This window comes from Narcine bancroftii, chromosome 2 (genome assembly GCF_036971445.1).
Source record: "Narcine bancroftii isolate sNarBan1 chromosome 2, sNarBan1.hap1, whole genome shotgun sequence".
NCBI classification, from domain to species: Eukaryota; Metazoa; Chordata; class Chondrichthyes; order Torpediniformes; family Narcinidae; genus Narcine; species Narcine bancroftii.
In genome coordinates this window covers 151,111,311-151,135,502 of record NC_091470.1, presented here as the reverse complement: position 1 = coordinate 151,135,502, position 24,192 = coordinate 151,111,311, and the positions used below count along the sequence as shown (strand labels likewise).

Below are 24,192 nucleotides of genomic sequence, written 5' to 3'. Positions count from 1 at the left end.
AAAAGCGTTGGGACAAGTAATTGCCGTGCATTTTATATTTGGTACATTTGCTGCTCCTAATGTGCATAATGAGGAAAGTGTTTTTACTTGTACTCCACTTCAACTGGAAATCTTTTCTGCTCCCATTCCGTCTTTTCCTTAAACTTCTTACATTCTTTTTAAATGTTGATCCAGTTTCCCTTTAAATAATCTGAAAGTCTCCATTTCATAGCCGCTTGTGGTAAAACATTCCACATTCTAATAGACATCTGTGAAGGGAAAAGAAAACATTCTTCAAGCTTTCCTCTTCATTCTTCTAAAATTTTGGAATGGATTTCTTTCAAAAAATTCCCCCTTGGCCATCTGTTTCCTTGCATATATTATTGAAAATATTCCAGGGAGTGCGTTTGCTTTCCTCTGTGTTCCGTTCAATGGACACATGGGTATTTTAATATGTAGGAAAGGTTGAGAATGGAGAGAATGTTCAAATATAGGTGCCACTGGTGGCTCAGATTCCAAATGTACTACTTGTGTACTGTCTTCACTTTCCTCCTCCTAAAAGAGATAAATGATGTATAATCTCTCTCACATCCAAGATTCAGCAGCCTGTGGTAAATAGTGGAACTAAAATCCTAACTGCCTTCTCTTAAAGATTCCCAATGTCTAAGACTGGAGATTTGAGCTGTCCTCTGAATTCTCTTCTTTTGTTCAGGCACCTGCCTACATTTTGTTCATCCCTTGATGAAGAGATCAAGACCCAAACATTGGTTATGCATCTTCATCTTTGCTATATAAAGTGCACTGTTTCACCTGCTGAGCTTCTCCAGCACCGTGTTTTTACTTCAATCACGGTGTCTGCAAACTTTCATGTTTTACTCTGGATTCTCTAAGCTTGAACTCAAGCCTCCAGTTGTTTTTTGTCCCCCATCTATTTTTGGTGTAATCAATTACATTGAGATAATGTTCTTCATCATCCTGTTTTCCAATCTCCCCCCCCCCCCCTCTCCATTCTCTCTAACCACCATCCCCAACCGTAAACGATCCAGATATCATAGAATTTACTCTGCTCATTTCTCAGTGGCAGAGCTATTGGAGAAAGGGATTTCATGCATACAAAATATGAAACATCATTTCTGTCACTCACAATGTGGACTTCATGTACAACAGAGCTGAGTTGCTGAGGGGACACAGAGGTCCCCTATGCAGATGTTTTAGTGGTTCCTAGTTTTGTGCTCTGGACATCTTGCTGAATTTATATGTGGGGCTTTAGTGGACTACAACCTGTAGTACTGGGTGTAGTTTTGGTCCCAATTAACTTAATTAACAACATATTTGTCTTTGAGAGGGTTCTATCTGGTTTTGGTTAAAGATTTCAAAGCAGATCTTTTATTGTTTGCTCCAAATGTTTGGAATATAAAGGCATTTGGGTTGTAAGTATCTTGCCGTCTTTCCCAATGGAGCTTTACTCTTGCATGCACCTACCTAGTCAGCTGTGACATCACAGGGTAGAGCTCCACATGGGTCCATGCACCTCCTGAAATTTTGGGGAGTTAAGCAGAAAGAAAATATGTTCGCCTTGTATTCCAGTTACTCCGAAGGAGTGTGTTCATTTCATCTCCCTGGATATTTTTTTTCTAGAACACCATTGAGAATCAATCTAGTGTTATTTACAGGCTGAATCATGACTGTACATAAACATCCTGCTTGTGTTGAAAGACACACAAACAGCTGCCGGCCACATACCATTCATTACCAGAGTTGCTTTGGAAACCACCAAATCTTTTGTTGTGCTCAGGGGCCAGATGGCACAATAGGTAGTGGAAATCTAGGGAGGGAATAATTAAATCAAATACTTGCAATTCAGAAAAGGGGCCAATGTATTCTTGAAGACACTGCCACGATGATTGCATGAATGTGCTCAGGTCCCTTTAATACTATAACAGTCTTTACATTGACTTGATCTCCACAGCCAAACAGCTTCCCACATGAAGATTAGCCAGTTTGAATAAGATGGTGGAGGGCTGTTGTTACCTAGGCTGCTGCATGTCAGGAAGAATCAGTATTCCCCCAGAGAGGAGGATGGATGATAATGGAGGGATAGGTTGGCCCTAATGGAGATTGTTTTACTTGTAGATGTTAGCAGGAAGTGTATCCATTTCGTTTTATCTTGGTTCAGTTTACAAGTTTCTTACTTTGTGAAGTCTGCGTCCATTAAGATGAGGGACTAGAATGGAGAATTTAAGTTTTTTCAGTGCCAACAACAACATTTCAAGACAAGATGTAAACTTGTCAGGAGCAGGATCAAGATCTTTGTATGCTCCATCAATATGGGTGTATGGTACTAATAACATCTGCATATGTGTAGGGTATGATAGGCCTACCTTTCTGCATTAGAGATAGTGTTCCATCAGGTAAATGGGTTCAGAAATTCTAGTGCAACCATACTGTGTGCATTAGAAGGCCAAAACTGCAGTGTGCCAACAAAAAAAGTTACTGCATTTTACCAAGGTCATACTTTGGTTGGGGGGGGGGGGGCGGTGGGGGGGGGGTGGAATTGATATTTGAGGACTAGATTCTAAGGTTGGTTAGGTGAGCAAGATAAATTCCAAAGACAAGGGTAGAGGAGTTATGCTTTACTGACAAGAAAGATCAAGGTTTGGGGATGTGGGAAAGGTTTAAGGTGCATGGGATCAGGGTTGGGGAGTGATTAGAGACAGAGATAGTGAGATTCATTGTGACCTTTGACTGATTGAAGGACTGAGTTATGGCCAGGATCTAGGGATCAGATTAGGAAGGAGATTGTTTTGTTCAGGAGCTATAAAGGATCATTTATAGGCATAGGGTATATCTCAATGGGGTGCTGGTCCATCATTGCTTTGTGAGGAACTAATGGTCTTGGGACTACAGAATGGTGAAAGGAGCCTTGTTCAGGAATTGGCATTATTCTTTACACCTGGACTCAGAAATTATATCTTGTATGCTAGGATGTATCATGACTGGAAGCACCTCAATGAATTTCTAAATTGAGTGATCCACTGCAAAAGAAAATTAGATTTTTAAATGCATAATGGTGAAAAAATGATTGCTACAGCTAATTTTCCAGGCCATGCTTATGAGTTGGAGGAATATGGTTCGGCAAAGATATTAATGGGTCTGTGGAGGGAGCATATTGTTTGTAATTGAGAGATTAGATGTCTATGGGAAGTGTAATTCTTTGGAATAGATATGGTTTTATGCTGGGGAATGCAAGTTACAGTAAAAGCCCTAAAATCCAGACTGCTCGGGGATTGGTTTGGTCCATATTTGCTGGATTCTTGGGCAGTACTTTTGAAATTAAAATTTAAGGAGAATAAACAGGTAAATTTTGATAGTTTATTAACTAAATCTTTTTTTCTATTTAAATGCAAAGTACAAAACAACAAATAAATATATTTTTCTTACATTTCCACAATATCAGTGTGGTTGCTTATGGCCGCTGTGCTTTGCACGCACACACGCAAAAGCTGAGAGTCTTCCAGATTTCTAACATCTGGATTTTCGGAATTTTACTGTATATAGTTGTGGGGTATTGGTTATGGTTCTATAATGGAGATATACTTCATATGGAGAAATATTCTAAAGATTCAGTTGGGAGATCACTGACTTTTTGTATTAGTAGATAAAGTTCTTTGAAGACCAGGTTCAGGTACTTATTGCATGATACTGTGTGGGCATGTTATGGTTTTGCAGTCAAGGGATGGACATGATAAAGCAGTTGCTAACAGACAAAATAATACAGTGATAAAATCCTTTCAATTTCAGGGACAATGGAGAAATGGTCTGTTTAATGGGGAAGGTTCCATAATTCATTGCAGTGGTGTAGTTTACAATGGAATGTGGATCAATGGACGTCCAGCCGGTGCGTAAGTTTCAGACAACAGAGTTACTGATTAACAATCATTATCAATGAAATTATGACTACTAAGAGATTTAGATTTGGATGGAAGGGGCATGGGTTCCTTTTATTTTCTTTTTTTTTGATATTGTGTTTAATCACTATTTTTTCCCATTTTTCTTGTTTAAGCATATCATTCTTTGTAAAATTTGTAAAATTTGTAAAATAAATTGCACTATTTGTATTTCACTAACAGTGAAAGTCCTTAATTTTTTAACATAGAACAGAACAGCACAGGAAATCTGTCTGTGCTAAACATGATGTCCAAATCCAACAAAAACTCTGCTGCTTTCATCTGATAGATATTTGCTCCATCTTCTTCGCATTCATGTCTATTTAGAAGCCTCTTAAATTCCACTATTGTATCTGCTAGTATAATCTTTCAATTTTGTGACAGCGGCAAGGTCTCAGTTATTACCCTCACCTGCCATGACATGATTTGCATGATAATGCTATTTCAGCGAGCATTATCAGTGAACCACGTAGTCCACAACTAGATGGGTCAAGGTGGCAGGCTATCTGCTGTTCCTTTTCTGAATGTGTCTTCATGACCAAAAGTGGGCATACTATTTCTATCTGTTTTTATGGATTGAGTCCATTAATCCTTTTAGGCCCATTTCCTCACCTTAAAATCTTCTATATCCACATTGCTTCCTATGTGCAGGATTTTTTTAATACTCTTCCCTTTATAATATTGTTTTCAAAATAAGCATGTGTGTTGCTTGTCTGAGAGTGAGTGTGTAACATTTTATTTTGGGAAAAGGTGAAGCTGCTAAACTGGTGATTCTTGGTGAGCCAGTACAAGAACTAATGCAAGGGTCTCCTTTTACCATTGAAGTTCAACTACAGAATAACGAAGGAGAGGTGATGAAAGGTAAGGAGCTATTATCAAGCTTACCTAAAAAATAAAATTACTGGGTTTGCAGAAGGTGTGCGGATAGGGAGTGCAATGATGTAACAGTGCCAGTGACTGGGGTTCAAATCCGGTGCTCTTTGTAAGGAGTTTGTCTGCGTGGGTTTCTTTTGGGTGCTCTGGTTTCCTCCGTTCAAAATGTACCAGGGGTAGTAGGTTAATTGGGTGTAATTGGGCAGCATGGGCTTGTGGGCCAAAAGGGCCTGTTACTGTGCTGTATGTCTAAATTAAAAATTAAGATATCACAAAATTTTCTATTGTGGCCATAGGAGCTTGGAGCAGGAAGCCAAGGCTTTGATAGGTTTTGGATTTAATCCAGCATTTTGGTGTGTTTTCACTACAATCTCAGAGTCTGCAGACTTATGTGTTTCACTAAGTGAATCCCAGTTGGCTGACTTGTGTGCCGATGGATTTGAGCACAGTATTATTGATCATGTGGACTCTATCAGAAAAAAGGGCAGATGCAAGATTTTGAGAGAGGTAAAACTATGATTCTGCTTCTCACTCTCAGTCCCCTCTCTCAGTTCTAAAGACTGCAGACACTTGCCTCCTGAATGCCTCCACATGAAGAATGGCCAACTGACTCAGATACAAGAAGGCTTGTTAAATCCATGGAGTCAGATGCCAGCATCCTGGGTACAGAGGCTAAGGAAAAGTCAGGTGGTTTTAGGGGAAGAGGATTATGCAACAAGCTGGTTCCTGGGGTCTGTGGTTTAAATCCAGGTCAAGAAAATTAAATCCACTTTCTCGGGGGTAAGAGTCCTATGTTCAGCTTGTCTGGTTAGTATAAATCCAAGCAGCTTAGAGTAAGATGCAGGAAAATATGTGGTTTGGAAAGGATAGTATTTCTCAGCACTGCTAACGTCAGTGTTCAGAAAACTGTATATTGTCATTTAGTAAACAGGAATGAAAGATGCAATTGTTTCTTAGCATATATTTAATCTTTAATATAATACAATATCATACTTAAACTATGCAGGAACATACTTTCATACTTTGGGAAAAGGCTAGTCAAGCTGAGAGGTGTGAATAAAACAGTCACTTTGTCCCATTATTGGGCTCTGTATATAGCTGGATGTCATGTATTGCAGCCTGCAGCAGATGACCCAATTTCACATCTTTTAAATGCACAAGGAGTTACCTGAATGAGCAAGTCTCCAATTTAATTTATTTCACAAGCAGCAAATGTTTGCTAATGGCTAAGACCTGTCAGTAGCAACATTGGTTTCCCACTAGCAAAACTAATCTAAAGCAAACTCAAAATGACAGGCTGGCACAAAAAGACCAATTTTTGGGAGGAACAAACTGTCAGACTATGTGAACATTTCCTGCAAATGCTTGCTTTCACAAGCTCCGGAAGGACTCAGTGCTGATCTGGCTTCATATTACGGCACCAGTACCTTATTTATAAAATGCAGAACACTGTGCAACTCACAGGCAAATGTGGAGAGACAAAACTCGTGGCGAATTAGATAGACAATGCCCTGATGCACAGACCAGTTTGGAGTATAGTCTTTTCTATCTGGCAGGGAAATAAACCACAGGCCCAATACTTGAACTGGATTGTATCTAAAGGAAAGAGTGCATGAGTCTGTCTGGGTGTGTCTGTGCATGTGTATAAAATGAGGTAATGATGCCTGTCTTGATGGAATTTCCACATTTCCATCTGATAATTTATCTTGCCATAGAAGAGAGAATAAACTTTGGGTTGCAATTAAATAGCACTTTTATAGCCAAATAATGAAGCGAAGAAACTAATAATGCAGAATGGTTCTATCAGTAAACTGATCTTCAAAGCCAACAAATTGCACCAGAACTGCCAACTTGTAAGGACAAGAAAACAATATCCAATGATGTAGAAAAATAAAAATCCTAGGAAAATTAGAGAGAGCACTCAAGGAAAAGAACATCGGAGAGGCTGGACACAGATTGGCAGATCGCTTTGTTGAGCACCTTGTCTCTGTTCACCGCAATAGCATGGATCTCCCAGTGGCCACCCATTTAAATTCCTCATCCCATTCCCATGTTGACCTGTTTGTCCATAGTCTCATGCACTGCCAGACTGAGACCACCTGCAAATTGGAGGAACAACTCATCTTCCGTCTGGGTACCCTCTAACCGGATGGCATTAACTTTAGCCATTTCAGAAATCCCAAAAGTCAGGATGTAAAGACGGAGAAACTCCGCCAAAATGCATAATGACCTATCTCTCTGAATGTGCGGAGGCGGTCTCCGAGCCGCATAATCCAACCTCTCTCCGAGAGGCATAATCTCCACAGCGCAGCCCTCCACCGATTGATCTGAATTGGCAGCTGCTTGGGGACAGGCTGATGATGCCATCAGCCTGCAACCCATCTCCCCAAGTCAGGTGGGGCAGGGAGCCCTCGTGGCAGCGGGGGCTGTCAGCAGGGGCAGTCGGGGTAGTGGGAGCTGTCAGCAGGAACCAGCAGGGCAGCAGGGGGTGGCCAGGGCGGGCTGGGACAGCCACACTGGGCCACTTTGGCCTTCAGGGCTGCTCTCTATGGCTCAAAACGCGGCAGAGCAATGGTCGCCTTCCCTACCCATAATCCCCCATGCAGCTGGAACTGTTCTGGGAACCACAGAGCAGTTTCAACTGCATAGGGGATTATAGGTAGGGAAGACGGCCATTGCTCTGCCATGTATTTATGAAGGGTGGAGCTACAGCACCCCCCGAGGGCGCTACGAGGCACCTCTCCTTTTTTGGGCTGCAATCTGAATGGTAAGTTCCACATTTTTGATCCACTCCATAGCCAGTCTACAGGCGGAGACCCAAACTGAAATGGCCTTTTGACTTCTCTGGCTTTCGTTAAACCCCACCCCCTCCCCACTTCTTCCCCATCACCTTCCTCCAGGTCTGTCTCTCTCCTTTTTCTCCTCTATCTCCTTTCACACAGACAAAATCAATTCTCACCTCTCCCCTTATTACATCTAATTTACACCTTTTGTTGGTCTGGACCCCTCCCCCAGCCAGCATTGTCTGCATTCTGAGATTTCTTGTTTTTTTCCTATTCTTTACTTATTCCTTGAAGAAGGGCTCAGGCCTGAAATGTTGGCAATATATTTTTATCTCCTATGGGCGCTGCAAGACTGGCTGAGTTCTTCCAGCATTTTGATGTGTTTTACTACAATCACAGCATCTGAAGACTTTCTTGTTTAACAAAGTAAAAACAGGAATGTGAGACAATAAAACTAATATAACCTTGATGGTGAAAAGAAAGACAAAATTGAGAAAAAGATAAAGAAATATGCATTAGGCAAAGTACAAAATTGAGGAAAAAATGTGCAGTTAGGGAGTGAGGCAAAAAAATTGCAGAGAGAGCATATGTGAGATTGTCAGAGACAGGCTGCTATAGTCTGGTGCTTGTTCAGCTTTATTATAGAGATGAGACAATAAACTGGGCCTGCAGAGACAGTGCTTACTATGGACTGGCACTTATCCAGCTTGTTAGAGAAAGAGCTTGCAAACGGGGCCTGCAGAGACAAATCTCCCATGGGCTGATGGTAGTCTGCTTTGTTTATAGATGGAGAAAAAGAAGATAGGGCCCCCTCAAAATAGGTTCACTGTAGAATTCTGCTTGTCTAATTGTAATGAAGGGATTAATGCTGCCTACAAATGTGATGGTTATGTCCACCAGAATAAAGACTATAAAATAAAGGTGTGCCAGGGAGTTGCATCTCCAATGATTTCCTGAACTGACGAGCAATATGGGGTGAAATAATGAGAGGTTTTCTCTGAGGCATGAAAAGACAAAATAAGCACATTTATCTGTGATTGACTACAGCTAGCAATCCTAAACTCTTTCTTTAAAATAAGAGGGGCTGATATTCATTATTTGACATTGATTCTGAGCCTAAGTTGCTCCTTTTTTTTAATGTAATTTACTTTGAATTTTCCTCTCCTATCACCCAGAGTTCTTCCTGGCTTCAGAAAATCCCGCCTGCAATTAATAATTATGCAGATAAGTATACATTGGAGAATTGAGTGTTATTAGCCTTTGACCTAGCAGGTGGGATTTGCATCATCTCTATTTCATTTAGAATGACTTAGCCTAGAGATAAAAAAAAAATTGGAGAAGCATAAATAGACCTCAATGGGCCAGGAATTAACTAGCAGTGAGTGGGGGAGGGGTGTGTGAGATTGGGAAACGTGTCAGCTGATGCCCTCTTTCCTGATCTCGGGAATGGTACCCTGTAGTTGTTTGGTGAGACCAGGTCTTAGCTTGGCCTATTCAAATATTCCATGTAACACATCAAGTAGAACTCGTATATAAGGGTAAGTTGACAGGTGTTGGCACAATGCCTCATTATGGGTTCTCACTGTTAGAAGTTGGAGAGGAGAAAATGAGGTGCAAAGAATCAAATTTAACAAATCCTTCCTTGATTTATTCAATGTCTAAGTTAACATGGCTCACCTCCAGGAGCTGGGCGATGTTCCAGCTTCGATGATATGCATTAACAGCTTTGAATCAGGTTGGGTAGTTTGGGCAAAACATTTTTGTAGCATTCAGATGGGTAACTAGGAAAGTTGCTCAAAAGTGCAGTAAAAATTTTCCTCCAGTGATCTCCCCTTGCCAAAATATTTGGAAGTGAATCAAGCTATATTCCCTTCACAGCTATCTTTGGGAAGAAGAGAGACAGCTAGGTTTTCTTGTATTTCCTCTTGGCAGCCACACGTCTCTGATGTTATAGCATTCACTGTGGAAGTTATAAAATGCCGAGTTAATCAGCTTGTGATCAGGTGACCAACCCATCTGTTGCCCATATAATAGCAGCAATAACTTTAGACTATTGTTGTGACAACAGATACCTGGAAACACTCTACTGATGGCTTCAGACTGAAAAATCCTTAACAATCCTGCAAGTTTGCAGATGTTATATTCCAGCTGTGCATAATAATTTATTGCTTTCTTGTTGCTATGCCAATGAAAATATCTATGAGAAAAATACTTGATTTCATTTTTTTAAATTTTCTGACTATTAAAAGTCTCACAAACACATTTTCATTTCTCATTCTATTAGGAACCTCTCCCTGCCTACTCCCATCCTCAAAAACATTGTGTTCACTGAGCCCTCCAGATATAGAACATTTCTTGCCAGTCAGATCTATGCACTGTTAGTTTTTCTTCGATTGGGGGTGGGGAGGGGGAAGTAGCAGCATTGCTACAATCGTCTCTGTGACTCAAGTTTGGGGGGGAGGTAAATATCAGTCAGAGTTTCTGCTCATGGCTCCTGCTGGGAAATGTTTGTTTGCTAGACTGTGAATCAGACTCAATCGCAACCCTTTCCATCTGACCAGCATTTCCACCTACCTTCAGCAACTAGTTGGCATGTCAAAACAACTGACGTGAGAATGGGGTGGTCAGGAGAAGAAGTGAGAATTCGTAGTTACAAATTTTTGTATAGGTAAATTCTTATAATAATGTGTAAGAAAAGGTCAATTGGACCAATGTATATTCCATATGTTGGGATAGATCAGTCGTCATGTATTGGGAGGGTTATAAAATAAAATGGGCAAAATACCATTTTATGTGCAAAAAACCATGTGGCTCCTTGTATGTGATCTGTTTTGGAATACAGAGATTTCCTCTTGGAAGTAGATCTTAAATGGTCATGTAAAGCTCTGTGAGCTTGTAATGTAATTCAGATGTTTGGATGACCTCATAAACCAGGAGCGTACAAACTTTTTGTCTGAAGCTTTGGGGCCCATGTATGAGGTTTAAATCAATGTCCCTATTAATTCCCAGATTCCCAGATATTGCTTATACTATGGAACCTGCTTTTCTCATCTTGGTTTTATCCAACAATGAGAAGACAAACCATTTTCATGAAATTCAAACATCAAGAAGACCAATTAAAGCAAATTTGTCAGAGTACCCCACTTCTTCATACATTGGGAGCTAAGCTCTTTCTGGTCTGTGATGTGTTCCTACCATGAAAGGACTGAACAGGATGACAGTACTTTTAATATTAATGAGATTTTATCTTCTTTTAGCTGAAAATGGAAGACTTTTGCAGATATGGGCAGGAGTGAACTACATTCAGCTCTCCCCAAATGTTAGCACCACTTCACTGCATCTCCCAGAAGATGTAGAAGAGCCACTTGTTGAAACACCTTAGTAAGTGTTCTGGCTAATGATACAATTCAAAAGAACCTCTCTCTCTAACTCTGTTTCAGTAGAACTTTTCTAATTTTTCTCTTGTCATGAACATACCCATGTTGCAGTCATTGTTGCATTCTTCAAGTGTAAGTCTAGAAGAAAATTCTTTCCCTTCCTTAGCCCTAGGGTCTTTCATGGTCTGTTAACTGATGCCCTAGACTGTATTAGTTAACACAGAACAGTTAAGTACTTTTATCTCCAAAACCATCAGGAGAGCCAGTAACTTGAAGTTCTGTAATTTCTAATGCAATATGTAATTGCCTGTTTGTGAATAATGAAGCAATATAAAATGGCCCCTTACAAGGCAGGTGAGGTTATTCAGAATGCATTTTTTTAACGAAATCTGTTTAGATAATTGGATAGTGAGCTGGCAATATATACTGTATTGATGACTGCTAATCCCACTGTGATGAGCCCCTCATGAAATTGAATCCCTCATTCAAATTAGACAGCCAAACAGAAATAGGACATTGGCTGATATTTGTAAAGAATTTCTTGTGGATCCAACTGAATGAAGCCATCATCCTTTTCTCTACACCTGTACCTTTCCTAAAACCAACATTTACCAACCTTGCAGCAACAAGAGGACATGTTTCCTCACTGGCTCGCTTCTACATCGAATATGAGCTTCATTTACCTTTGCTCCTAATGTATCTCATAATAATAACGGGATATTTTCAGTGGAAAGTTGTCTGTGCATGAGTGCATTGGTGTTTGGAAGCAAGCAACACCTTTTTTTTTTAAACCTTCAGCTTTATTCAAACCCCATTTAAAAATGACCGCCATATTACTCGGATGGGATTGATTAAGTAGGTAGGGTTAAGCTTGGAATTGGTTGTGACTGAAACTCTTGTACTTTGTTTACGCAGTGGTTACAGTGCTATCAGCTATCCCCTGGTAGAATATGTGCCAGATTCTGACAATATTGCATCAACTGAATCTGAAATTACTCCTGCCAGTTCATTGAGTGTTAAAAATAGCGAAGAGAATTGTTCAAAACTGGATTTCCTTGAAGCAACTGGAAGCACTCATGGGTCATTGGATGGTAAGAGCTGAAATTATATAGCTCATTTCACAAAAAGGATTGATAAACATGAACAGCTACAACTTCCAAGTCTATATTTGATGTCCTTGCTGGAGTATATCAGAATCTACTCTGAGCTGTGCTGGAATGCTCCATTAGGCTAAGCCAGGACTTGTGATGGGGGCCCATTTGTAGTATTAGAACCAATGCTGAACCCATATGCAGTTGCAATAGGGCCCACACTAGCTACTGATCACACACAGGGCCCAAGATGGCTATGCTAGGGACCCATGCTGATTGAACCTTACCCTTCTACTATTTTCATGAACTGATATTAAGACCATAAGACATAGGAGCATAAATAGGCTATTCAGCCCAATGAGTCTTCCCCCTCCATTCAGTCATGATCTGATCCATTTTCCCTCTCAGTCCCAATGCACGACCTTCTTCCCATAACCTTTGATGGCCTGGTTAAATCTGTCAATCTCTGCCTTAAATACACCCAATCACTGGCCTCCACAACTGCCTTAGCAATAAATTCCACAGATTTACCACCTTCTGGCTGAAGAACTTCTTAGTGAATGTCCTTTAATCCTGAAGTTGTGCCCTCGTCCTAGATTCTCTCAAAATGGGAAACAACTTTTCAACATCTACTCTATCCACGCCTTTCAACGTTCAATGAGATCTCCCCTCATTCTCCTAAATTCCAATGAATACCATGCTCAGATATGACCCCAGATAATATCTGCAGTAATTCAACATTTTTACCCCCTCCATAAATCTTTGTCCGCGAAGCCAAGCCAAAGAAAGAAAGAATTCAACATTACTTCTGAACCATCTGCTATTCTTCAGTTGACATTCCTGTGTAGCAAAGAAGAGATGGGATTACCCAACTATGGTCTATAATGTGTTGAATCTTGCATGTTTTTCTGCTGTGTAGTCAATCAGCGACTAGGGGTAAAAATGGTCAGTCAATGTTTTGGGTCTGAAAACTAAGATGAAATTGTTCATATAGCATGCATAAAGGGAGAAAGAAACTGGGAGAGGAATCCAGGGCCAGAAGTAATAAAGTGAAACACAAATGTTGCAAATGCTGTGATGTATAAAAACACACAGAAATGGTATACCTTGAAGAAGGGCTCAGGCCTGAAACGCCAGTAAGCAGTGCACAAAGTATTTTCAGATGGGCCTGTTTAGATCTTTTCACAGCCTCTGATTTAAAACTGATTAGGAGGCACTATTCACTGCTTGCAGTTTTAACATTTTCATTGTACGTTTCTGAGGTGCAAATGATTCACCTGTTTTCATATTTCCTGCTATGCCAGTATCCAGCAGCAAAATGGCAAACTTTCTGATACCAGTGGCAAAATGGGTTCTTCATCTGTCTGGGTTTCTGGACTTTGCTGTTTCAGGTGAAAAAAGCAGCAGCACCCATTGCAGTTTCACTGAATAAGCCAAACAAGAAAAGTTGTAGAACTTTATTTTTCCCTTCCAGCTGAGTGCAATCTGTCATTTGTTTAAAATTACAGTGGAACCCCATTATAATACAATAGTTGGGGTCCAAAAAAGCAGGGTTGTGCTAAATCGGGGTTCACGAAAAACAGCGGTTTCTAAAAATAAAGAATACATGTTAAATACCTGTATTTGCAATCATCTTTTTATTTCTTACAATCATCATTTTATTTCTTAAAAAAGCAATCGAGTGTTCGTTGCTTGAATGCAGCTTGTTGCTGGCAGCAAGCGAAACCAAAAATGCCTCTGGGCTGAAGGATTTTTATGGAGTCCAGGGACTCCAGCCAACGTAGGCCGGCCTCGAGGTACTCAACGGCTTCAGGCACTGAAGGGTGGAGGCTCCTCAATGGAACCGGTGCTATGGTAACATTATGGATGATCTCAGAGTCCGTCAGGCGCTCATATGTTGGGCATTCGTCATCGGCAAAGTACCATTGGTGTAAATCCTCTTTGCTAATTTCAAACAGCCTCTCTGCCTCACGCACCCTTCATCTGTGAAGCCGTAGAATTCCTGCTCATCCTCATCATCTTCCTTGGTAGATTGTCGGAATGAAAAGGCTGGACCCAGACCCTTCTCCCAGCATTTTTCTTCACACGAGGAGCTGGCTGCTGCCCAGCCCTTCCCACCTAAGTGGCAAACTTCCTTAATGTTAATGCTTTTCAGATAGTCTTCCAGCGTTGTTGACTTGTTTACAGTTCTACAAATTAATTCATGCCTGTAATTCTGCTTGAACATGGAGATGATCCTTGATCTTAAGGGGGTGGATCTTGGATGTAGTGTTCTTTGGAAGGTAAGAAACTCAGATCTTTCCGTTGCAGCTTATGGTTTTTGTGTGAGCAAATGAACACAGACGGCAGGGACAATAGTTTTGTAAAGCCAATCCTCTAAGATGACACTGATCATCCAAGCATTGGAATGGTAATGACTTTATGTTGACATGGTAGAAACATCGGAGTGAGCGAGATTTGCCAATCACGAGTTGTCTTAACTTATGTGTTCCAATCATATTAACAGAAAACAACAATTACATGTAATCTTTGCGTTGATTAAACCCCTCATGTTATGGGCGTCATCTTTGCAAGACGGCGTGCAGTCTTGGATCATGTAGCAGAGGCCTGTTTTGTCACTGTTGTACACTTGTCCTTCAACGTAGCCACCTTCTTCTAGGAGAGTTTTTAGTTCTGCTGGGTATTCGCTGGCGGCGGCGCGAATTTCTCCAGACACTTAACACTTGAGAAATCCAATGATGGCATTTAAACTGGTCTAGCCATCCACTGCTAGCTTTGAGGTTTTTCCATTGATCAGCTGGTCAAACTTCTCAGCTTGAGCTTTGAGAATAGGCCCAGAAATTGGAAAGCCTTCTGAGCACCACTTCTGAGCTTGAACAAACCACTCGTATAGGGAGTGATCGAGGCTGACATCTTTGGTTGTCTTCATGCATTTGGCCTTTAGTCCCACAGCTTCCTTGACTTTCCGAAGCGACGTGTGTAACTTATCTTGGTGTTGATTCAAGTAAGCCAAGGTCTCATGCAACTTGGGTTTGACTTCTATTCTTGATTGCGTCAAGGGCGTGAAGCCTATCTTTCACAGAAAATCTTTTCTTCTCATGGTGCGTTCCCTTTTGAAAAAAACTTCACTTCTGGGAAGAACAAAAAAAGGGTCCAATGGCTCATTGTGTTATATCTGGATTTGCCCACTGGTGCTCTGATTTCCATGCAATCCTTCAATTCTGACCTCTGGCACATCTCTGACTTTCATTGCTCCATTCAGATTTCTTGAACCTAAGCTTGAATTCCTTCTTTACATCTCACTTTCATGCTGAATCTTGCTGGACTTTTGTGATACCAATTAAAACCTATTCTATTGACCAAACATTAGGCCCACTGCCTAATTTCTCATTATTCTCTCAAAGTCCTTTGAGGTGAATTTTTTTAAAAATGAAATCATTACTCTCCAGGCAGGCAGGTTTTTGAAATAGCAGCACTTATCCCCACCCAAGGAAATAATACCATTGTTCAAGCATTAAATGGTTAAAAAAAAAATATGGACAGATATAATTTGAATCTACCATCACTTCTGGTGGGTAATCCTGTAAAGATAGAGTTATGAGAGATATTATCCCATCTACCCCTACTGCTATCTGAATTTGAATGATTGCAAAATGAAAATCCAACCTTGGCATCCTGTGGAGGCCCACGATGCCCTGTCCATCTGTAACTTCAACTACCTACCCTTCCCATCGCATATTTATTTTAAATTGCTATCTTTTGGTATCAAGAGGCATATGTTGAGCTTTCTCCCAGATGATTGTTAATTGCTTGTATTTCAAAAATTCTTTGAGCAAACTGCACCTCAATAAGAAAATAATTAAAATGTGCATCTAATGATTTGTAGCTCATTGTGACAATTATGCTGACTTTAGTCAAATACAGTGGTTGTCAAACTTTTTTCCACTCACATACCACCTTAAGTAATCCCTTACTAATCATAGATCATTTATGCCATTGGATGATATGTGAGAGGAAAGAAAAAATTTTGAAAAACGCTGTTTTAATCGTACCTAATTGACTCGTTATGTGCTCGGTTTCATAACTCCAAAGGAAATGAACCAATGACAATTTTTCTCAAGCAAAATATTTCAGTAACAATTGGGTCCAGAACAGTGGTTCTCAACCTTCCCTTCCAACTCACTAACCACCTTACGTAATCCCTTACTAACCACAGAGCACCTATGGCATAGGGATTACTTAAGGTGGTATGTGAATAGAAAGAAAATGTTTGAAAGCACTGGTCTAATGCGACTGACATACAATTGCACCTGAAGGAATTAGCCCTATTGAAGGCTGGAGTCATTTTTCTCAGCACTTCTGAGAGAATTATAGCATTTAGTCCACCTATCTGCACAGCCATTTGAACAAATACATCTTTTGCCCAACTGGTTTCAATTTCATGATTACAGTGGAAGTAAGTGGTGGAGGGGAAGACTCCTACTTTCTCACCAAAATAGTGCAAATACAGTTTTTTTAAAAATTGGCATACAGCACAGTAACAGGCCCTTCTGACCCATGAGGCCATACCGCTCAATTACACCCAATTAACCTACAACTGCTATATGTTTTGAAGGGTGGGAGGAAACCCACACAGAGACAGGGAGAATGTACAGACAGTGCCCACCAAATCAGCCAAAATCTGGTTAAATGAATGAATAGGTTTCAGTAGCTGAATGGTTAACTGATCTTCCTAAGTTCTTATCTTTTAAAATCCATTTCTATATATCTCATGGAAATTTGAGAACTGTGAAGTCCAGTTGTTTGAACGAGTAGCATGCTGCATGTTTTCCTACCTCGATTGCTTAGTGTAGCTGAAATGTGTTCAGAAGTTATGTATGTTTGCATCATCTAGTCTGTTCCTGTCGATTTGGTGGGTGGGGAAATTGAGTTGGTTTGCCTCTGAAGTTCTTTTTGTTGCAACATCATGGGACCATGACTTAGCCTCATAAAAGGGTACCAGAACCACATACAAAATGAAAAGAATTTGCAAATACATCACATGTTTCCTGACCTCAGAAAGAAAGTGCCTTTAAAGTGTGGTTAGTCACTGTCATACAATAGGAACATTTCTTGTAGTCTAAAATATTTTGCTGAAGATTTTCACACAATGTTCCCCAAGCAGGATTATTTAATCCACAGAGCTTTCATGACTGACTAATTAACAGTTACCATTTGAGCTGCCATTACAGTGCTGTAATGGCTTACCTGAATTTACCCTACCTTTGCTCCCTCTGGGCTACTCCACGATAACTCCAGTCCTCTGTTGTGAGAACCTGGAGGATTTTTAATAGGAAACCGAATGCGAAACGTGGCACTAAACATGTCCCAGCATATGCCAGAGTTGGGATGTTTTACATCACAGTGGTGAGTGAGAAAAATAATTGGTAATTAGCCCTGTTGAAGGCTGGAGTCATTTTTCTCAGCACACCAGCCTTTAAAACAAAGCCGGAGTGCAATTAAATAAAAGGATTTGTGAACACATCTTGTTCCATTTTCCCTTGGCGAGAAATGTACAATCAGCAACTCCACATGCACAGTACGCTTTATTTTTCCACACTTTTTTGTGCTGTGCCAGCTTTATGGAACCTTTATCATGTACACGGGCAAAGCAGCAGCTTGTTACCATCTCAGCAACAAATAGATGCTGCAAACTGAAATGTGACCGATAACTTTGAGCTTCATTCACAATTTTTCCAACCCATTTCCAAAAAGTGTTTCGAGGGTTGTAATAAGATCTGAGGAAGGAAGAGGGCAGTGCACAACCAGAACTGGCTGTGTCACTCCAACAGAGAAAGTGACGGAGCTTAATTTTATCCAGAGACAGTGCAAGGTGCTGTTGAGGCTGGGTGGGTGGTATGAGATGTGACAGTGCATCAGCATCAGTTGTGTGCTCTTTGTTTGAGAATGTATAATTTTCATCATCAGTATGTACAGTTCTTGACCTTCGCACGTAGTCACAAACAGCCAGTGAATGGCTTAGTGACCATTGACTTTGTTGTGGAGTTCTGTAACTGTCTAGCACTTTACTTGCTTTCATTACATTTATTATCACGTGAAGTTAGGATGACAGCAAGGATATTGAGCTAAAACAGAGAACGTCAGTGTGAGAGTTGCACAGTGTATCATTATGTGTATTTCTGACCCTTCAGTACACTCTACTCAGAAGTTAAACAAGAACGTCTGCAGACACTGGGATTGAGTGCCATACACAAATGTGTTGGAGAGACTCAGTAGCTCAGGCACAATTCAATTGAAGTAAAGGGTTCAGGCCTGAGCTCTTTAACAAGGAATGAGCAAAGAATAGGCAAGCAAAGTCTCCAATTTCTGTTAAACCCCTCCCCCAAGTCTCTCTCTTTCCCTATCCTTCTGTTTCCTTTTCTTCAGCTCTCTACCCCTTGCCTTCCCTCTCCTACCAGAGAGCTGCCCTCCCCCATCAGATCAGCTTTTATTTTTTCCTCCCTCCCAACTATATCCAGTCTTACCTATTAGCCTGTGCTCCCTATCCCTTCCTCCCTCCTCTCTGCCCCCCTCCTCCACCACCACATCTCAATATTTGGAAGGGGGCATCCCCACAGAATCTTCCACAGTATGATATGCAGACTTTCACAGTGATGGTTATTATGTGAGGGAGGAGATGCCCTAAACTGGAGTCAATTTGAACCAGTGGGAAACTCTGCTGGTTGGAATCATACTTAGCACAAAGGAAAATGTGGTGGTGGTGGGATTAATCAGCTCGATCAAAGAACATCTCCGCAGGAGTTCTTCATGGTAGTGTCCTAGACCCAAGCATCATCAGCAGCTTCATCAAAGATTTCGACATCCTAGGGTACTTAAGGAAGTGGCCATTCAGATAGCAGATGCTTTAAGAATTATTTTCCAGAACTTGATAGACTCAGGATCAGTACCCATGGATTGGAGGGTAGCTAATGTTACCCCACTATTTAAAAAGGGGGGTAGAGAAAAAGCGGGGAATTATAGGCTGGTGAGCCTTACATCAGTAGTGGGCAAAATGATGGAATCCATTATTAAGGATGTAATAGCGGAGAATATGACTAGCAGAGAAGGGATCGGACAGAGTCAACATGGATTTACAAAAGGTAAATCGTGCTTGACAAATCTATTGGAATTCTTTGAGATGGTGACAAGTAAAATAGATGGGGGAGAGCCAGTGGATGTGGTGTACCTAGACTTCCAAAAGGCCTTCGATAAGGTCCCGCATAAACGACTGGCTTACAAAATCAAGGCTCATGGGATTGGGGGCAAAGTATTGATGTGGATTGAGAACTGGCTGGCAGATAGAAGACAGATAGTTGGGATAAATGGCTCATTCTCTGAGTGGCAGGCAGTGACCAGTGGGGTGCCACAGGGATCTGTACTTGGACCCCAGCTGTTCACAATTTACATTAATGATCTGGATGAGGGGATTGGATGTAATATCTCCAAATTTGCAGATGACACTAAGCTAGGAGGGGTTGTGTGCATGGAAGAGGGAGTCAGAAAGCTCCAGTGAGATTTGGATAAATTAAGGGACTGGGCAGATACATGGCAAATGCACTACAATGTGGATAAATGTGAGGTTATCCACTTTGGTAATACAAACTGGAGGGCAGATTACTATTTGAATGGCAATAGATTAAGAGATGGGGAAGTGCAGAGAGACCTAGGGGTACTTGTACACCAGTCTCTGAAGGCGAGCATGCAGGTACAGCAGGCGGTTAAAAAGGCAAATGGTATGTTGGCCTTCATATCAAGAGGGTTTGAGTATAGGAAGAAGGATACCTTACTGCAGCTGTTCAGGGCCTTGGTGAGATCACACCTGGAGTATTGTGTGCAGTTTTGGTCACCTTATCTAAGGAAGGATGTTCTTGCAATGGAGGGAGTGCAGAGGCGATTCACCAGGCTGATACCTGGAATGGCAGGAATGACTTATGAGGAAAGATTGCGCAAATTGGGATTGTACTCGCTGGAGTTTAGAAGATTGAGAGGGGATCTCATAGAGACATATAAAATTCTGGCAGGACTGGACAGAATGGATGCAGATGGGATGTTTCCAAGGACGGGAAAATCCAGAACCCGGGGCCATGGTTTGAGGATAATAGGCAAACCATTTAGGACCGAGATGAGGAGGAATTTCTTTACCCAGAGGGTGGTGAATCTGTGGAATTCATTGCCACCGAGGGCAGTAGAGGCAGGTTCATTAAATATATTTAAGAGGGAATTAGATCTTTTTCAGTATAAGGGTATTAAAGGTTACGGCGAGAAGGCGGGGACGGGGTACTGAACTTTAAGATCAGCCATGATCTCGTTGAATGGCGGAGCAGGCTCGAAGGGTTGAATGACCTACTCCTGCTCCTATCTTCTATGTTTCTATGTTTCTATTTCACTTCAATTAGAAAGTTAGAGGTAGAACCTTTGCTGATGATGGCACAATGTTCATTAGTAACTCCTCAGATAAGCCAGTCCACAGTAAAATGCAGAGAGATAAGAATAATATCCAGGTTTGGCCTGATAGGTGGCAAGTTATATTTGTGCCACACAAATTCTGGCCAATGGCAACTTGAGAAAGTTCAGTCCTTGACATTCAATGACATTACCATTAATAGCCTCTTTCAAATTGTAGCACCTGGGTAGCCCTCCTGGGATCTGGGTGCAACTACTGGGGCAAAGGTGCTGGAAGTACCTTTCAAATCGCAGGGGTATCTACCCATTAAATCGCCAACCCAGCGATTTAAGGGGGATCCCGCCCTGCAATAACGAATCAGGACTCACCAGAAGTACTGCCAGATATTCAGATGCTGGCTGCCTGGTGACGCACCTGACTAAGCGAGACTGCCATTTTTGTTTTCAAATCAGCCATGGACAAGACCTAGATTAGTTTAATTGGGTTCCCTGACTACCTCAGAGGTTAGGGTCCTGGTTGGGTTTTGACGGGGTTGACCTGGTAGGATCCTCAAACTGCTGCATAACTGGGGTGGTAACCATGCAAATTGCCCGGTTAATGCCATATTACATGGCTGTTTGAAAGGGCCTAGTATCAATATCCTGGGGGGGGTTACCATTGACTGGAAGGTGAAGTAGAGTAGGCATCTATAGTGGCTATAAGAGCAGGTCAGGTGCAAGAAATCCTGAGGCAAGTAACGTACCTAACTCTCCAAAGCCAGCCAACATCAACAAAGCTCAAGTCAGGAATGTGATGGAATATTCTCCACTTGTCTGAATGAGTTCAGCTTCAACAACGCTCAAGACGTTTTGATGCAATACAATATCAACCCGCTTGGAAGGCACCTCATCTACAACCATTCACTCACTTTACTACAAAAGCTCAGCAGCAGCAGGAGTTTGTTGCATCTATAAGAAGCACTGCAGCAGCTCTCCAAGGCTCTTTGGACAGCAACTGCCAAACCTATGATCTCTAGCAGCAAGAAGGATAAAGAGGGCAAAACCACGAGAGCACCAAGCCTTCCAAATCACACACTATCCTGACTTAGAAATATATATTGCAGATCCTTCACTGTGGCTGAGTCAACATCCTAGAACTCCCTCCTCAACAGTATTATCGGTATACCCACATGTCATAGTCTGCAGTGGTTGAAGAAGGCAGCTCTTCACGACCTTCTCAAGTGCGCTTAAGGACGGGTATTTAAATAGTGGCTCAGGCCATGAATTATAAACAAAAATTAAGCATAAGATTTTCTGACCATTGACTCTTACAGGTGAAATATTGTATTATCTCCTATTTAAATACATCCTCTCCTGGGATCACTCACCTGTTGAGCTTCCCTGGCCCTTACTTTCATCTTCCTGCATCCTATCTCCTTATTTTTTTGACTTTTCACCATCTTCTGTGTAGCATCCTCAGTGCTTCATCAGTGACTTTAAAATTAATTATTAACTGTAATCCAAAACTGTTTGTGGACATTAGTAGGCATGGAAATTCTGATAAAAGAGATTTGGCCATCTTGACATTGCTGATAATCCACAGGATAGTGTCAATGGAGGGCGAGCTGACCCAGAGAGAAACTGGTTGACTCAATAAGGGAAATGTAATCCAAGAAACCCTAAACTATTAGCCACACATGGCCAAAACTAATTCTACTTGGTTTGGATTCAGGTTTGTTTTACTTACATATTTTTGTATTTTTTTAGTTTGCCCGTATGAGTATTTTGTTTCTGTTTCTTCAGCTTTTGTGCAAATGGAATTGAAGACTTTGGAATGCTTTACATCAGCCGCACAACCTCATTAATTTTAACTCTTCATTGGTTCCTATCCTACCCACCTATTCCCAGAGGACGACTTTGGAGAATTTTATGTTGGATATTCATGAAATGAGAGCTTTTTGCAGGCCGTTAACAATCATCTGCCAAGGAATTAACATGGCTTGTTAAGCCTCTGGATTGGATAACACAGGCTTCGAATTGAAAATCTTATCTCACTGATATTTCAAATCTAATTAAATCTAAAAACAATTCTGGATGCGGAGACGCGACTATCGGCAGAGAAATGGTGGCACAATCTTCTGATGGTGAAAAGAGAAAAGGCATGGTCTGGTGTAATATTAAGCAACACAGACCAGAAAGGTGCAGGCTTTTTGTTCTTGATCTGTCTTAAATCTTTACACAAGGAGTGAATAAGATACAAGAGATTTGTTGGCAACCCAAGAAATGTACCTCAACAATAAGTAAACACCCTTCAGGAAAGCTGAACTGAGGAATTGTTCTCAGAAAGGGAAAAGCAGATTAGAATTCAAATTCAATGTGTTGTGTAGGATTAATAATCACCTCCTTTCGTCTCACTCAGGATTCCAATATATTAACCTGCATCTTGTATTTGAAGTGTATTTTACTGATTTTCATGAAGATGTAAAGTCCACATTTGGTGAGGAAGCTGAAACTTTTTAAAAGAACTTTCCAAGGGAAAGGACATACACGGTAAATGGTAGGGCACTGAGGAGTGTGGTAGAACAGAGAGATCTGGGAATACAGGTGCATAGTTCCCTGAAAGTGTCATCACAGGTAGATAGGGTTGTAAATAGAGTTTTTGGCATATTCGCCTTCATAAATCAAAGTATTTGAGCATAGGAGCTGTATTGTGTGCAGTTTTGGTCACCGAACTACAGGAAAGAGTACAGAGAAGATTTACTAGGATGTTGTCCGGAATACAAGAACTGAGTAACGGGGAAAGGTTACACGTTAGGTCTTTATTCCCTGGAGAGTGGAAGAATGGGGGGAGCTTTGATAGAGTTATTAAAAATTATGAGGGGGATAGACAGAGTAAATGTAGAGAGGCCTTTTCCACTGAGAGTAGGTGAGGTACAAACCAGAGGACATGGGTTAAGAGTGAAAGGGGAAAAGTTTAGGGGAACATAAGGGGAACTTCACACAGAGTGATGGGAGTGTTGAACGAGCTGCCAGCTGAAGTGGTGAATGTGGGCTCAATTTTAACATTTTACAAGAATTTGGACAGGTACATGGATGGGAGGGGTAAGGGGTGCAATGTACTGGATGCAGGTCAGTGGGACTAGGCAGAAAACTAGTTTGGCTCAGACTAGAAGGGCCAAAGAGCTGAATAAATTGACAACTTTTAAAAAAAAAAGCTAGAAACTTGAGGAGACAAAATAAATAGTACCATTATACATTGTTGCCCTAGTGTTCTTCCAGTATTGATTTGTGCACTTATGGAACAGCACATGATGTATTAACCATGCTGAAGTACACCAGAAATAGAAGTGGAAGTGTATGTTAATAATACATTTGGATAGGAGACTCATCTCTGTGAGACACAGCAAGCATATATTGTAGATAAAGCATACCTTTATGGGCCTGTGGAAATGAGCTGCACTTACAAAGGAAAATAACATTACACCATTGTGAACCATCCTGGGAAAGCTTGCAATGTAAAACCTTGTTCATAGGCACTGGAAAAAAAAAATCATTGTGTCAGCCAGTTGCACACAAAATTTATTTTCAAAGCACAGGCCCTTCATTTTGCAGTTAATTTCTTCGTATTTGGATTGCTCATTACTTTTCAAATGCTTCAGTGGCTAATAAAACCTTTGAGAATTGCAGGAAAATTTATATTTTTCCTTTTTCCTACCAAGTT

General features: G+C 41.0%; 1 protein-coding gene across 7 annotated transcripts in view; it reads left to right on the top strand.

The window, feature by feature from the left end:
• Positions 1–24,192, top strand: part of LOC138754369 (MORN repeat-containing protein 1-like) — a 260,124-nt gene that overhangs the window by 43,437 nt on the left and 192,495 nt on the right. For all 7 annotated transcript variants that reach the window (XR_011351710.1, XM_069918561.1, XM_069918560.1 and 4 more), the window contains 4 exons: positions 3,781–3,877; positions 4,677–4,787; positions 10,840–10,963; positions 11,875–12,050. Coding sequence is in view for 6 of the 7 variants with exons in the window: in XM_069918561.1 (XP_069774662.1) it covers positions 3,781–3,877; positions 4,677–4,787; positions 10,840–10,963; positions 11,875–12,050 (508 nt within the window). In the remaining variant the exon portion in view is untranslated. The remainder of the gene's footprint in view (positions 1–3,780; positions 3,878–4,676; positions 4,788–10,839; positions 10,964–11,874; positions 12,051–24,192) is intronic.